This window comes from Ursus maritimus, unplaced genomic scaffold, assembly GCF_017311325.1.
Source record: "Ursus maritimus isolate PB19 unplaced genomic scaffold, ASM1731132v1 scaffold_34, whole genome shotgun sequence".
In the NCBI taxonomy this organism is placed as follows: Eukaryota; Metazoa; Chordata; class Mammalia; order Carnivora; family Ursidae; genus Ursus; species Ursus maritimus.
In genome coordinates, this window is record NW_024426008.1 from 25,388,613 (window position 1) to 25,403,839 (window position 15,227).

Sequence of the window (15,227 nt, forward strand, 5' to 3'; positions counted from 1 at the left end):
CGGGGTTTGGTTCAAATTTGTCTTAAAAAAATGTGTCATGGGGAAAAGAATGGAAAGTTACAGACGGCAGTCAGTCCAGCTCCTGCATAGTCTAAGCAGAGCAAGAGGTCCATCCCCACCTGCCACATCCCCTATTTGGGCAAGTCTGTGCGTCACTGTAAGGAATATGGCTCCCTTCGCAAAGGCAGACTCGCTGGCTCTCTCTTTCATTCTGTAAACGCGCTATGTGTGTGCCACGTGCCTTTACAGCCTGCAGCGCGCGATGCCTGAAGAACACGCCGCGAGGTGCCATTTCTCCCGTTTCTTTACGTCTCTTACGTAGCCCGGGAATTTAGGGGAGAAGACAACCGCATCCAATTAGGGGCAGAAATGACACTAAGGAGCCGCTAGCGCCGAGATCACCGGAAGAGACCCCGCGCGGCCGCGTCCAGCCCCAGCAGCGCGCGCGAGCGGGCGTACTGGCCGGGCGCACCCGCGGCGGCCACCTCTGCGCGTGGCCGGGGGCAGATGGACCTCAGCGAGCCTCATTTCCCAGTCCTATTACGCAACAACTTTGCATCCGTCATCTTCGCCCTAATTGTGCAGGGGGCGGTGTTTGTGTGTTGCGCTTTCTCTCCCCGCTCCGGGCCGTCGCGCTCCCCGGAGAGACGCGCGGGGGCATTGTAATAGCTGCCTACGCAGCACCGCGGGGCTCCAACCGGCAGCCAGTCCTCCTCCCCACGGCCGCCCGCCCCGAGCGCTGGCAGCTCGCCAGCGCCCCCCTCACATTTCCCCCCTTCGCCCACCAAGGAGGAGGGGTCCTCCCGCGAGGGTGCGGGGAGGGGCAGGCGGAGGTCCGTGCCACGCCCGGGTCGCCGCAGCCCGGGGCCCTCGGCCGGGTACTCGGTTGGCAACAGGTAGTCCCGCCGCTGCTTGCTCGGGGAGACAAAAAGCGCCTGTGAGTGAGCGCGGATTGCCGGGCTCCCGGAGGCACCGCGGCGACGGGAGGGCGAAGGCATTGGTGGGAGAGCTGGACGGCAAGGGGGGGGGGGCTAGGGCCCCTCCCCAGCTCACCGCGGTAGCGGCGGCGGCGCCGGCCGTTGCGCAACCCTAGAGCTGGGCGCAGGGCGCGGGGCGCGGATCCTCGCCGCGCTCGGGCGGCGGCGCTGGCCGCAGCCGGGGAGGGACGCCGGCGGCGGCGGCGGCGAGGAGGAAGCAGAGCGGGCGGGGAGGGGGAGCAGGCCGGGGGCGGCCATGAGCCGCCGGCCGGCGCACCATTGGCGGCGGCCGGGGAGCGAGGTGCAGGCGTCGGCGATTGGGGCCGCAGCCGCCCGTCACCACCAGGCTGGCGGGCAGCGACGTAGCGCGGCGCTCGGAACTGACCTACTAACACATCTCCGGCGCGGCCACGGCGCCCGCGGACCCGGCGCGCCGCCGCCTCCGCGCGCGCCCTCGCCGCCGCCCCCGCCGCCGCCGCCCGGAGGGCCCGGCCCGAAGCCCCACCCAGCCGTGGCCGCTCCCGCCGCCTCTCTCCCGCCGCCGGGCTCGCCGTCCCGGAAGCAGGAACACGGTAAGCGCTGCCGCCTCACCCCAGCCCGGCCGGCGCCCCCTACCGCCCGCTCCCGGGGCGCGCGGCCGGCGGGCGCGGGGCGCGGGGCGCGGGCCGGACTGTGCGCGGGGCTGGCCGGCGGCGGCGAGTGTGCGCGGGGCATTCATTACATAAACTTTTGCTGCCTTGTCAGGAGGGGACTCGCCACCTTAAGGTGGCTGCTTTGATTGCAGCGCCCTCGCGCCGGCACGTAGTCCGGGCTGGCTTGCGCTCCCCCCCGCTGCTGTTGCATAATGTCTCCTGATTTCAGGAAAATTGATGTTTTGGTGGAGGAGAGCGCCGGGGAGGCTGAGCCATCTCGAGCGGGAAGGGCAGCGCTCCCTCCTTTCTCGTCCCTTCTGCGGGGCTGGCGGCGGGGGAGGAGAAGGGAGCGGAGGGGGCTGAGTAAATGGGACTAGTCTTGATTTTCTTGTTGAGAAAGAGCGTTGGTAGCGTGAACCGTGACGGCATTCCGAGAATGCGTGCGCGGCGTTTGTTTGTGTCAGGGGCTGTGTCTGCACAGACGTCTTCCACCCTGTTTGTCGTCAGCGTGTGTTACCAGCGCCCGGGAAGGTTGTGGGATTTGTCCTTGCGCAGATTGCATAATCTGTCCACCGTGAAATATTGGCTAGGGTTACGGGCAGATGTGGGAATGTGCGCGGACGGGTGCAATGATTTGGAAATTTTAGCGCAGCGTTGGATATTAGAGCGTTATTTACATCTATACTACGTCCCAAATAAAAAGATCTATTTCTCAAGAGTCCTACAAAACATGAATTCCTCGGGTTGTATTCGGATCTTGGATACTCCCGGGGTTTGCCCCTTAGGTGTCCTGAGCTATTATTTTTAAATCTGGGACGAACCATTGTGGCGTTTACCTCCCTACCTTCTTGATTTTCACGCATTCCATTCCATCAGCCCTTTTTCTCACCTTATTGTCATTGCTTTTTCAGACACAAGACAGATCACATAATAGTTTCCTGGAAATGTTGCATTATGTAACTGCCGAATTTGCTGGCAGTCAGCATAGGAAGCGGGAGCTAATTACGTGATTTTATAATCTTGCTACAAAGAAAGTAGGACAATCTCAGCCTTTAAAATGTCACTGTAACAGTTTTTTTTTTTTAAAGAATATTTTAAACAGGAAAGTAGACAACCGGGTAAAGCATTGAGTTAGCTCACGCTGCCGAATGTGTGTCTTTTGCCCTAAATGAAATGTGCGTTCTTCTAAATTTAGCCCTATCACATTTTAACAATTGTGGCCTCGCAGCGCTATTTCTGGTGTTTTCTCCAGGGCTGTGTGCAAATACAAGTTCAAGGCCATTTGCTGTAGTTTTAACTCCACGGAGCCTTCGGAGACCTTTGATAAGATTGTATTTTTAGGAAGGCATTTCGCAGAGCCCGGTGATTTGCTGGATGCTGACTCCCATTTATCTTTATAAAAGACACTTTAGGAAAGTGCTGTGTTCCCTGAGAACAGCAGGGGATGGCCAAGTGTCATCTTCTGGTCTTGGCTTTTGTAAATAACAACAGGGAATGAGGTCACAAGTATTTATTTCACATCGTGGGTATTTATTTTTTTCTCCAGACCAGGTATGATTTATGGGAAACAGATATAGGTTAGTGGATTGCATTTTTGTGTAGATACCCTAGTTTTATTCCTGTGAGTATATATGAATATATAATGTACCCAGATTTTAAATTTCTTCCGGCACTCTTAGGTAGTGTAATTATGTGTGAATATATGTATATGACGGTTTGTATATGCCAGATTTTTTTTCCCTGACGTAACATTTAAATTACTAAAGAGCAGGGTTTGGGTTTTTTTGGGGGGGAGGTATTATAGACATTCAGCCCTGGAACAAATTATATTACCCCAAGTAATTGCAGTTGCTTTCCAACAAGCTAATATTGCTCCAGCCCCCCACCCCCCCACCCCGGTGTCAGACCCCGACCTACTTTGGAGCTTGGTCAGGGAGCTCCAGGCCTGCTGGGGAACACGTAGCGTCCCCTTCCGATCGCGACCTCCAGGGGCCCGCCCCTCCCGCCGGCGGGGCCTTGGGGGACGGAGGCAGGGGGCTGGGAGGTGGGGGCGGCGCGTGGGGGCCTAGGGTCAGGACCCGGGAGCGCCTTGGGCGGTGCTTGGGCAGGAGCCGCACGGCGGCCTGCGCGCCTCCTCGCCCCCTCCCCACATTCCTTTGTTCTGGCGAGGGGGTCCTGGCAGCGCCGAGGCCCCGCTGCGCCGCCCACCCGGCGGGGGCGGGTCCCGGTGAGGCGCCGCGCCGGGGGCGCGGAGGGACCTGGGCCGGGGAGTGCGGGTGCGCTCTGGGTTCGCCCGGCCGAGGGAGGGGAGAGGAGCGGAGCCGGGGAGGAATGGGAGGGGAGATGGGGAGGAGCGACAGGCGCCCAGGGCGAGGCGCAAGGAGAGGGCAGCCGGGCGGCTCGGCAGCTCTAGCGGCCTGCCTCCTGCCTTTTGCCCGGTGAGCTTCTGAGCACCGCGGACACCTTTGTTCCTGGAGTCCTCATTGTATTTCGGAGCCAAGCGCTTCTTGATTCGTGAAGTGAGAAAGACTAAGAAAACCTCCAAATGTCAACAGACCACAGACATTGGGGGTGGGGGCGCTCCAGCATTGGTGGTGATGGAAAGGAGCTCCCCGGCTTGACTGTGGCTAGTCGAGTTGATGTATTTTTTTTTTTTTGAACCTTTACTTCATGCGGTCAAAGGCTAGAGTAGAAAGAACTTGAATCCCCCGAGTTCAAAATAAAACAAAAATCAAAACGCCCACGTAGACGCCGCTGTCTTACTGTAAGACTACAGTACTTTCATCCTGGCATAAAGACTTCTGAGAGTGTGCTCAGCAACTGGTCTGCAGTGAATTCAGGGCGACATCACAGGTGTTCTCCGGCAGTCTGCTTTGTTGAAAAGTTGATTTCTGTGGGATCACATCCTACATCCGTGCCCCTAAATCAGTTTCTCTCTTGAGCTCCAGGCCACTGTCAGTAGTTAGGGACCAGCTCTGGCGGAGTCCTAAGAGTTCAGGCTCAGAAGAGCTGGGTCCCAAGCCCCAGCCTGTGATTTTTGGGAGCAGCTGTGATCTCCGCTGGTGTCCAGGGTAAACTGAGGGAATATGACCCTTCGAGGTGGGTAGTTGTGAGGAGCTCAGTAAACCGTTTCCATACAATTCATCAGGAACCAATTTTTTTTAAATAAAAGTATTCACCTTCATTTTTCTCTGCCTAAATCTCTGTCCAATAATAATAAGGACTGAAGTTTGAGTTAAGACTATAATTAAAAATCATTCTTCGGATACATTTTTCTAATAATGATTATTTTTCTTTTCTTCTCAAAACTGTGTGCCATTGCGTCCAGTGGTAATGTAAGTTTGAAGTGAATTCGTGACAGTGTTCTGGAGCCTCCCTAATCACTGGGTTAATGTTTTGGGGAAGTGTTGGTAGGAACACAGTTGGTGGTGGCCGGAATGATGTAACAAGTGCCACACAGCCCTGGCTTTTTCCAGTTCCTTTGACCTCTCTGTGACGGTTTTCCTTGGCCAGATCATCCCCATCTACACTTCTATGGCCTGAGACCAGCCAAGGCTGGTTAGACCGCACCGATGAGCCCTCTGCGAGGAGCGTGTGCAGCCTGTGTGGTTGACAGCGAAGGCCGTGCCCCGTGAAACTGCTGATGTGTTTTGGCCCGTTGATTAATACACAACATTTCATCTGGTTGAGCTTTCTACCTGCCGCACCTCCCTAAGAATCGGAGAGGCTCGAAAGCCCTGGCACTCACCATCCTCGTTGCCTTGATGCGGCTCAGTCTTCAGAAATGAAATGAAGAGCTCGTACTTCCTAGCCTCTTAGCCTGCGTGTGCCTGGCACTGTGTTGCGTTCTAGCCCCATCCCCAATTTACAGGTGAGGGAGTGGAGGCACAGAGAGACGGATTAGCAGCCCAGACCACCAGCCTGAAAACGGGAAGGGGGGGGGATGGGCTGTGCTAGTAACACCCCCCCAGTCTCTCTCCCTCCCCAGAGTGTGAATGCTAGCTTACTGTCGTCTTTGAAACAATTTCCTTTTCTGTGTTAAAGGCTTATCTTTGCGAAGTGCAATTATAACATCAGTGTGATGCAACAACCTGAAAATTAAAAACCCTTTGTTAGAGCGCTTTCCCGTGTTGAGCAACTGCCTGACTCACCCACGGAGTGGATATTTCTAGTTGACCTTGCCTTGGTCCGTAGTCAGCTCCCAGCTCCACGAAGTGAATGTGATTGCCGCATGGAATGGAAAAGGTGCAGTCATATTGCCTCGGCTTTATTTTTACCCGAGCTAAAATCACACATACTTCATTATTTCCATTGTAATCCAGATGGCACTGATGCTGTGAGGAGTTGTTTATTTTTAATTTGTATTGAGGGAATGAGAGCACACTTGGGATTCGATTCAAAATATGACAGAAACAATGCAATTGAAGCTCCTTTAATATGCATTTCTGGGTTTTGTGAGGTGTGCCAGTATTTCACAGCATTAACACATTGTTTGATATCCTGTTATTTTCCTAAATTGTATTTGAGTTGATTTTTATCCAGATCAGACTCATTGAGAATGTCGAAAGACGTTGACCTTTGATCACAGACATTACATAAGAGTTTTTCGGTTTCAAAATGAATTTGTATTACCACTACCCCCAATTACCTCTCAAATTTCTTCGCAAATAACTTTCCTGTAGTTAAAAAAAAAATACTCTTTAAAAAAAAATACCATTTCTCATAGGGTTTTAATTAGAGAGCTTAAGCTTGTTTTTATGATAAGAAAGTTTAGTGGGGATTTTCTAGATGCCATTCATAATAATCTGTGCTTTGAGGACTCAATTTCATTGGAATCAGAACAATCTTTGTATTATAAGCCTTTAGTTATCAGAACATGGTGTCTTTTATCATTTTAAATCTCCAATGGTCTTAATGGGCAATTCAGTAGCCTTCAAGTAAACATGAAAACATTTTTTAAAAAACCCATCTTATTCATAAGGCATGTAGTAAAGCAAATGACATTTGTAATCATCTGCTCACTGGGCAAGAAAGTGAAATTAAAAAGAAGAAATCAAAAAGTCAAGCTGAGGAGAACTGGAGTGTTTCTTCAGTGTACCTAAAAACATTCGAGAACTTTCCGTGCCCCCCCCAGCCCTACACCCACACCATTTCTGCCACCATTCTGCGTGCTGCACATGCTCTGCTGGTGTGAACCCATGGCAGAATTTCCTGCGACAGTTACTTCGCGATTGTTGGCGTCCCTTAGGATCTCAGATTAGTTGTCAGACTCATACGTTATCTTTGGAAGTAGCAAGGAAACGAGTGGTCCCCATTTGGAAGTGACTGCAGCTTTTAAAAAATGCTTTACCCCCCATTCCTCTCCCTGTTCAGTGAGGGTGTGTTTGGTCTTTGGTTCTCCAGCCGTGCAGCTGTATGTGTGAACATCTCTGCGCTTCCCGCACACAGTCTTCCGAATATTTCCATCCTGCGCTGTAGGTTACAAACACTGGCCTCTTTTATACAAGAGTGTCAAGTTATACCGTTCATACTTCAGTTCCTGAAGTTATAGCAGTGCTGTCACCAAATGCAATGTTGTCGTATTTGTTAAGATTGAATCTAATTTTTAAGTGGTCCTTTGTTGAGGATGAGAGAACAAGAAACTTGAAATATTTTCACATAGCATAAACTTGATCAGATTCTGACACATTTATTTACAAATGCGCCCAATTAGAAAAAGTAGGTTAATTTGTTGCTATGATAGGACAGATTTGGCAAAGCATGAGAATCACTGTGTGTGTGTGTGTGTGTGTGTGTGTGTGTGTTCGTATAGGGCTCATGTACACATTTCTCTCTAACATTAGGGTTAACGTCTTTGTTTCTAGAGATAGACTTATATTCTTTTTTTTTTTTTTAAAGATTATTTATTTATTTATTTGACAGAGAGAGACAGCCAGCGAGAGAGGGAACACAAGCAGGGGGAGTGGGAGAGGAAGAAGCAGGCTCATAGCGGAGGAGCCTGATGTGGGGCTTGATCGCACAACGCCGGGATCACGCACTGAGCCGAAGGCAGACGCTTAACCGCTGTGCCACCCAGGCGCCCCGATAGGCTTATATTCTTGAACGGGAGGCACTTCATTGGCAATTAGAGAAGTTTAACATAGTTTTGGGGCCCCTGGCTGGCTCAGTCGGTAGAGTTTGTCTGTGATCAAGTCATGTGTCTTGATCTTGGGTTTGTGAGTTCCAGCCCCACGCTGGGCATAGAGATTACTTAAAAAAAAAATAGAAGTCTTTAATTTTTCAGCCTGATTAGAAAATCCCCTTGCGGCTTCAGTGCCCTCTGAGGTTTCTCACCCCCCACGGCCCCCTTGCCTGCGCGTGTGTACTCCTTTTCTGTTCTAGCTCTGCTTTTAAGTACTGGGTTTTATTCGTATCCGTGAAAAGAAGTAAAGCTTTTCACTGAAACGATCATGTCATTGATTGTTAACCCTACCGCGAGAAATGTAGGTTGACATTTTGCTAGTTTTAATAGTTTAAAGAGTTGTGAGTTGATTAACTTTATTTATTTTTCACCGAAATGACAAGTGTCTCAAAAACAAGCATCCGTCTGCTTAGTGGAGAGAGAGTTTACAATTTAACATAAAATGATTTTTTTTTTCTTTAATGGTATCTCTGCTGTGCCTCTGAGAGGAAATGAACGACACATCCAGAGAGTGGAGGACAGTGAGAGAGTTCTACTTAAAAAATGCTTCCAAAACATGGCGCCCATCAAATAGTATCTCATCTTGTGTAGACAGAATTTTTAAATCAAGATATGTGATAGAAGCTATTTGCAAGAAGACTTCCCCTTTAAAGAGAGCATCAATAACAAAATTTTCTTATGGTAGACTGTTTAACGTCTAAACTGTTGGTAGGATTTTAGATGCTTGAGACAAAGTGGTCCTTCTTGTTTGGGAAAGTTCGATTTGCCGGCCGTGGTTCTTCTGAGAGGTGTGCTGAGGCCGGGCAGGCACAGGTCTGTGTCCGTGAGCACAAGTAACCACGTCACTCCTTGAGGAAGAATTTGGTGGAGAATTCATGTTGTGAACTTTTATTCTTTTTTAGACTTTTTTAAACCAAATTTTAATCTTAATTAAAGATCACGTTTAGGTCCTCTGACTTGAATACACATTACAGCCCAGCGTTTACAAAACCTAACTCCCGCCTGTGGAAGTAGTATAACGTACTATGAAAAAGCATGTATTAGAGACAGCGCACCCACGTTAGGGACGGGAAGACACGTCGGCTGGAATGCGGTGTCTCCTGCTCTTCGATTTCTCTTTTATTCATGTTCTTATGAAGCAGCCCTACTGTCTAATGGGGGTGATGAGGCTGAGCACACTGAACATGCCAGCGTCACAGAACTGGCAGTAAGGCTCAGTTACTCGAGAACGGAAATCGAAGGGGTGGCTGCAGCCCAGCGCTGGTGGCGGCCCGAGAGCGTGACGCTGAGGTGCTGTGGGTGTTAAATCAATCCAGAGGGAGATCACTGGCGTTTGTATTAAAGTCATTAGTTGAGCATAAACTCCGATGTGTTAGAAGGCCGTGTAAGCCACCTTAGCACTTCCGGTAAGTTCACTGTCAGGGGACACGACTAGCTTCTAAGGCCCATCTCTGCCCTCAGCGCTGTGTAATCTGGGGAAAGTCACTCAGTCTCTCTGTGTTTCAACTGCCCACCTCCCCTCCATGTTGGAAATGGATACATTTTGGTTTTGTACCAAAAAAATCATAGGCGATAGTGTCTCCAGCTCTAGTTTTTCTTTTCCCCTATTTTAGCATGTAGGATTGCCAGGAGATTAAAATTTTAGCAGAGACGAGAGTTTTGAATGTTTTTGCAATTCATTAAATACTTTCGGGATATAAAACAGCTGCCGAAGAGGCTGGAGAAAGTTCCGGGTGGTACCTTTGTTGCTTTAGGGAAGTTCTGGCCGCATCTAATGGTGCCTTCCTGCCCCCAAGGTAGCTTAGCAAGTGGGTGCGTATTACTCAGAAATGGGAGTGATCCAGAAGAGGAACTGGGTGCGCACCAGAACAACCCCTGCAAGCATTGGGGAGGGTGCTGGTAGGGGAACTGCCCTGGGGTCTGGGCGGGAGTCTGAGCTCTGCTGCGTAGCCACCTGGGGGCACTGGGCAAGTCGCTGAACTCCGAGCCTTTTCTGTTTTGAAAACCGTTATTGTGAGGGTAACGAACACAGGAGATGCCAGGATCATGGTTTCTACTGTGTAGTAAGTGTCCAGTAAGTGGCACCTGTTGGGATTGCTTGTGGTGTTGTCACCAGACCAAGAAACAAGCTGTGTGACCCGGTCCCCACGTCACGGCGCCGTCACGCATGCCTCCCCTAGCGCTGGGTTCTGCAGTCTGGCTCCTGCAGGAGACTACGAGTTCCTTGACTCTTGAGTGGGGTTTTCCCTCCCTCTGTATGTGCCCCCAGTCTGGCTCAGTGCCTGGTCCACAGTAGGCGCTCCGTATTGTGTTGAATAAATCAATTAATGAATAAGAGAAGCTCTCTGTTAACAAGTAAAATGTCTTTTTTTTAGAATTTACATAATAACAGTGTGTTAAAAAAAAACTATCAGAAAGTGTTTCATTTACAAAACTCTCTTAGATAAGGCAAATGAGTGACTACCAATCAACTGCTGGGCACCTCTATGTTCAGTGTGTTGCCAGGACACAAAGACAATACTTTGCACCCTGAAGAAAATTGCAGACTAGCTGGATATACAAAACAAACCTGCAGAAAGATAGCATACGAATCAACACCTCTCTCTGCATGATCTCACACACCATAAACTTTTTTCCAACACTGCAAGATTATTTGATAAAAAATATTACAGAAGATGCTCTTAAGATAGTAGGTGGTGATTTGCCAGTGAGTCAGAGAGACAATATTTACAGATGAGGGAAGATTCCCAGATTCTAATACATGTAGTAAAATTCACACCGGAAGAAGATGAAAAAGGAAAGAGACTTCCTGTAGGTTTTGAAAGTACCGAGGAAGTTCTAGAGATGACAGAGTGGACACGTAGTACGTCGACGGTGAGAAGAGAGGATTCAAAGAGATGCTAAGACAAGAAGGGTATTTTCATCAGATGGAGTGGGACAGTGTCCTTGACGCAGCGTGGGTGAGGGCTGCCCGCCTCACTCGGCCAGACTCCTGGCATATGCAGCCTTCAGACCAGGAGGCTGAAAAGTCCCAACCCCCTGGTAGATTTGAAATGATGAAAATGGGTAAGAAATGATGAAATAAGGAAAAGTTTAGTAAGAGTCACTAAGGCAGAATGGTGGGGCATTTGAAAAGCGTAACTGTGAAAACTCAGTGGGGAGGCAAAGGTAAAAGGAATGTGACTTTTTTTTAAAAGGAGGGGACACATTTTATAATGCAGGGGAGAGAGTGAGTCTCTGGTGGAAAATGTATCCGAAAGAATAGTGTTCAAGAAACTATATGATGTTTACAAGAGCAGTAGTACTTGAGGAGCTGGTGGAGGTTTGAAGGGCACCCCCCAAAAAGATCAGTGCCATTGTTCTCCTGCTGCTGAAGTTTGACTCTTTGCTTCAACACTCAGTTGATTTTAGTGGTGGGGACGTGACCGAGCTGGGGAACAGAAATATTTACTAGCAGCGAAGAGTCCATTGATATGTAGAGGAAAAGTGGGTTTTCGTGTCAGAAGACGAAACCTGAGTGGGAATATAGAAAGCATTGTTGTTGTACTATAGAAAGATGCCCTTTTTATACCGTCACTGCCTGCCGCTGCAGACTCCTTGCCTTCACGTCGTGTTATCAAAAACAAACAGAAACTTGGTATTATTAATCACGGGTTTCACTAAGTCGCAACTGACTGTTTCCATGTTGGCTCAGCTTTATGGACAAAAATGTGGCATTAAACCTTATTCTTTATGATCCTGAAATTACTACATCATTTCTTCTGTTCCTTCTGGAAAAGGCACAAGAAGCCAGCAGGCTTTTCCAGCTGATAAAATTAAACTTCCCTTCATTAGTCATTACAAAACTATGCACAAGAAAGGGGGAGTGACGTAAAACAAAAACATTCAATCTTTTTAATGTGGCAGGAGAGAGTGCCGTATGCAGAAAGCACTGAAAGAACGGTGGTCTCCCTTATGAAAGTAGTACCTACTGGGAAATCAGGCGGAGAAGCCCAGCGAGAAACACAGTTGGATCCAAAAACCACCACAAAAAGGTTGTTATTGGAATCTAATATGGGTTTATTACCTCATGTCAAGCCAAATTCAGATTATAAATATCTCATCAGTGGAAAAGGAAGCTAGCTGATGGTTCTATTTTTGAGGGTTTTTTTTTTTAATATTCTGTTCGAAACTAATTAGTAAAATGGAAAGAAATGCTTTCCATAATTACATTCTCTGGGTTTAAAATAATTTTAAGTTTCAAGAATGTACTGTACTTAAAAAGAAAGAGTCCCTTTGAATAGTAACTGTTTATTTTAGTCCCAAACCACTGCATAAATGAAATCTATTGGGGCAGACTTTTCAGGACCAAAAAAGAAAGCCAGCACCTGGGGTGCTTCAATCTTAAGTGGATATTTGGTAAATCAATTTGAAGGAACCAGAGAAAAGAAGGAACATATCTAACGTCATAGCACAGACGCATCAGAAGAGATGGCTCATTGAGAGGACTGCTGTGCGCACAGGTGTGCTGAGCCACCTGGCAGAATGCGGCCAGGGCTGTGACGGACAGGTGTGTGTCCACATTAGAGTCCGGTCCAAACAATGACGACTCAGTCATTTGTGTGGCTTTTATTTTCATTTCTGTGAAACTACAGATTCAGCTTTAGAGTGTATTTTATTCCACGTAATTGCAGAATTTGTATACGGGTATGAGAGTTTACCTGGCAAAGTGCCTTTGAAGGTGTGAGCTTGTTTGCTCCGTAGTGATACAAACGTCATCTAAAATTATTCAGAGGCACCACGATATGCAAGGACTGTTTAAAACTTAACCAACCAGAGGCGATCTTTCATTTCCTTCCTGGGACGTCTTGTCTCCATGTGCCCCCCCCACCCCCACATTCACGGCGTATATTCCTGCTCCTGAAACCACCTTCTCCCCGGGCACACGTGTGGTTTTGCTCCCAGTGTCCAGGACCACGTGGCACTCCGCTGAGAGGTCTCGCCAGGGATTTGTCCTCTACAACTTACAGCATAGGCATTTGGGCCCCTATCTCCTTTTCCAGATGGCAGCCTCTTTGAAGGGAAGGGCTACGTCTCGTTCAGACCTGTATACTGTACGTGCTTAGCGCGGCTCCTCGTGCATAACTGGCAAAAAATATTTACCAAATGGATAACGTTCTTTTCCTGTATTGCAGGGAACCTAGGAGGAAGACCCCTACTCCATTCAGTAAGAGGACCGGAGAGATTCGTTCCGGACAGCAGAACGGAAGAGAGAATATTGATGGCTCTTACACTGCAGTTTTTAAAGCATTTGTGAATACTGGGGAAGGCATCTGTCCTGATTCTGATGCAGCTGAGAAAAATGCAGACCATCAAGAAGGAGCAGGCGTCCCTGGATGCTGGCAGCGGTGTGGACAGGATGATGGTGCTGAACTCCGCGCTGACCGAGGTCTCGGAAGACATGACGGCGGGTGAGGAGCTGCTTCTGAATGAAGGCAGCGTGGGGAAGAGCAAGTCTTCCGCATGTCGGAGGAAACGGGAATTCATTCCCGATGAAAAGAAGGATGCCATGTATTGGGAAAAGAGGCGGAAAAATAACGAAGCCGCGAAGAGGTCTCGGGAGAAGCGTCGACTGAATGACCTGGTTTTGGAGAACAAACTGATTGCCCTGGGAGAAGAAAATGCCACTTTAAAAGCTGAGCTGCTCTCCCTAAAATTAAAGTTTGGTTTAATTAGCTCCACAGCCTATGCCCAGGAGATTCAGAAACTCAGTCACTCTACCGCTGTGTACTTCCAAGACTACCAGGCGTCCAAGTCCAGCGCCAGCGGCTTTGTGGATGAGCACGAGCCCTCGATGGTGACGAGCGGCTGCATTTCTGTCATCAAGCATTCCCCGCAGGCCTCCCTGTCCGACGTTTCCGAAGTGTCCTCGCTGGAACATTCGCAGGACGGGGCTGCGCGGGGTGGCTGCGGGAGCCCCGAGAGCAAGTTCCAGGCCATCAAGCAAGAGCCGGTGGAACTGGAGAGCTACGCGAGGGAGCCCGGCGACGAGCGGGGCGCCTACCGGGCCTCCGTGTATCAGAAGCTCATGGGGACCGCGTTCCCCGGCTGCTCCCACTCTCCCCCGCTGCTGCAGGCCGCCCGGTCCTCCAGCAACTCCCCCAGGACGTCGGAGACGGACGAGGGCGCGGTGGGGAAGTCATCCGACGGGGAGGATGAGCAACAGGTTCCCAAGGGCCCCATGCACTCTCCCGTGGGGCTCCCACGCGTCCACGCCGCTGTGGTGAAGGTTCCAGAAGTCAGCTCCTCCGCCTTGCCGCACAAGCTCCGCATTAAAGCCAAAGCCATGCAGATCAAAGTGGAAGCGTTCGATCACGAGTTTGACGCCACGCCCAAACCGTCCTCGCCTGTCGAGGGGACGCCCAAGAGACATTTCGAACTCGAGAGGCATACTGCCCCAAGTATGGTCCATTCTGCCCTCACCCCTTTTTCAGTGCAGGTGACTAACATTCAAGATTGGTCTCTCAAATCGGAACACTGGCATCAAAAAGAACTTAATGGCAAAACTCAGAATAGCTTCAAAACTGGAGTTGTGGAAATGCAAGACAGTGGCTACAAAGTGTCTGACCCAGAGAATTTGTTTCTGAAGCAGGGGATAGCAAACTTATCTGCAGAGGTGGTTTCACTGAAGAGACTCATAGCCACGCACCAAATCTCTGCTTCGGACTCTGGGTGAATTACTACTGAAAAGCTCTGGGTGTTTAGAAAGCCGTCATTTGCAATAGATGAGTACGTTTTGTATTAGGCTGAATTTTCACTGGACCCGTGATGTCATTCCACTGTAATGTTCACACATTGTCTGCTGGGTGTCTTTTCGTGCACAAATTATTATGGAAATTAGATCGTGTTATCACTCTGCCTTGTGTATAGTCAGATAGTCCATGCAAAGACTGTATATATTGAACATTATTTTTGTTGTTCTATTATAAAGCGTGTCAGTTACCAGTTTCAATAAAGGATTGGTGACAAACACAGAACTTCTGCTCCATTGCACTTGATTTTATGGAGAAGAAGAAGCAATTTAAGTTCCAAAAGTGGATATTAAAATATTCCGTGTTTTACTCTTTTGGGGGTTTTCTCCCCTGCATTAGGGAAAGCCGAAATGTAAGTTCAGCACATAATTTGTTTTTCTTCTAGTTTGGCCCGGGCTATATAGTAAGTTTGGAAACTGTCCAAAGAGAGGGCAAAAAAATAACAATGACTTTTCTTGCATTTGAGACTAATTTACTGAATTACTCCCCATTATCTATTTTTCTTTAAGCTTAAGTTTTCTGTGTTTGTTTGGTTTTGGTTTTTGGGGTTTTTTTAAGTAGAAAAATCCAAGTTGTCTGGCATCAGCCTCTCTTGGGTCATCTCTTTTTTGAGTATGACACATTCATGTGGACAGTTGAGTCACTG

The 15,227-nt window shown here is 49.0% G+C and overlaps 1 protein-coding gene across 4 annotated transcripts; it reads left to right on the plus strand.

The window, feature by feature from the left end:
• The first annotated feature begins 654 nt into the window (after positions 1-654).
• Positions 655-14,803, plus strand: NFIL3 (nuclear factor, interleukin 3 regulated). 4 transcript variants are annotated; one of them, XM_040620320.1, is made up of 2 exons: positions 655-896; positions 12,965-14,803. In XM_040620320.1, exon 2 carries the CDS (start codon positions 13,117-13,119, stop codon positions 14,503-14,505), a length of 1,389 nt encoding a protein of 462 aa, XP_040476254.1. In that variant the 5' UTR covers positions 655-896; positions 12,965-13,116; the 3' UTR covers positions 14,506-14,803. The 4 variants fall into 4 exon arrangements, with proteins under 4 accessions (XP_040476254.1, XP_040476255.1, XP_040476256.1 ...); XM_040620321.1 differs by lacking the exon at positions 655-896 and adding an exon at positions 917-937; XM_040620322.1 differs by lacking the exon at positions 655-896 and adding an exon at positions 1,527-1,549.
• The last annotated feature ends 424 nt before the right edge of the window (positions 14,804-15,227 follow it).

Bases quoted from the DNA above. Each gene is read 5' to 3' on its own strand.
- NFIL3 (XM_040620320.1), top strand. From the start codon at position 13,117: ATGCAGCTGAGAAAAATGCAGACCATCAAGAAGGAGCAGGCGTCCCTG.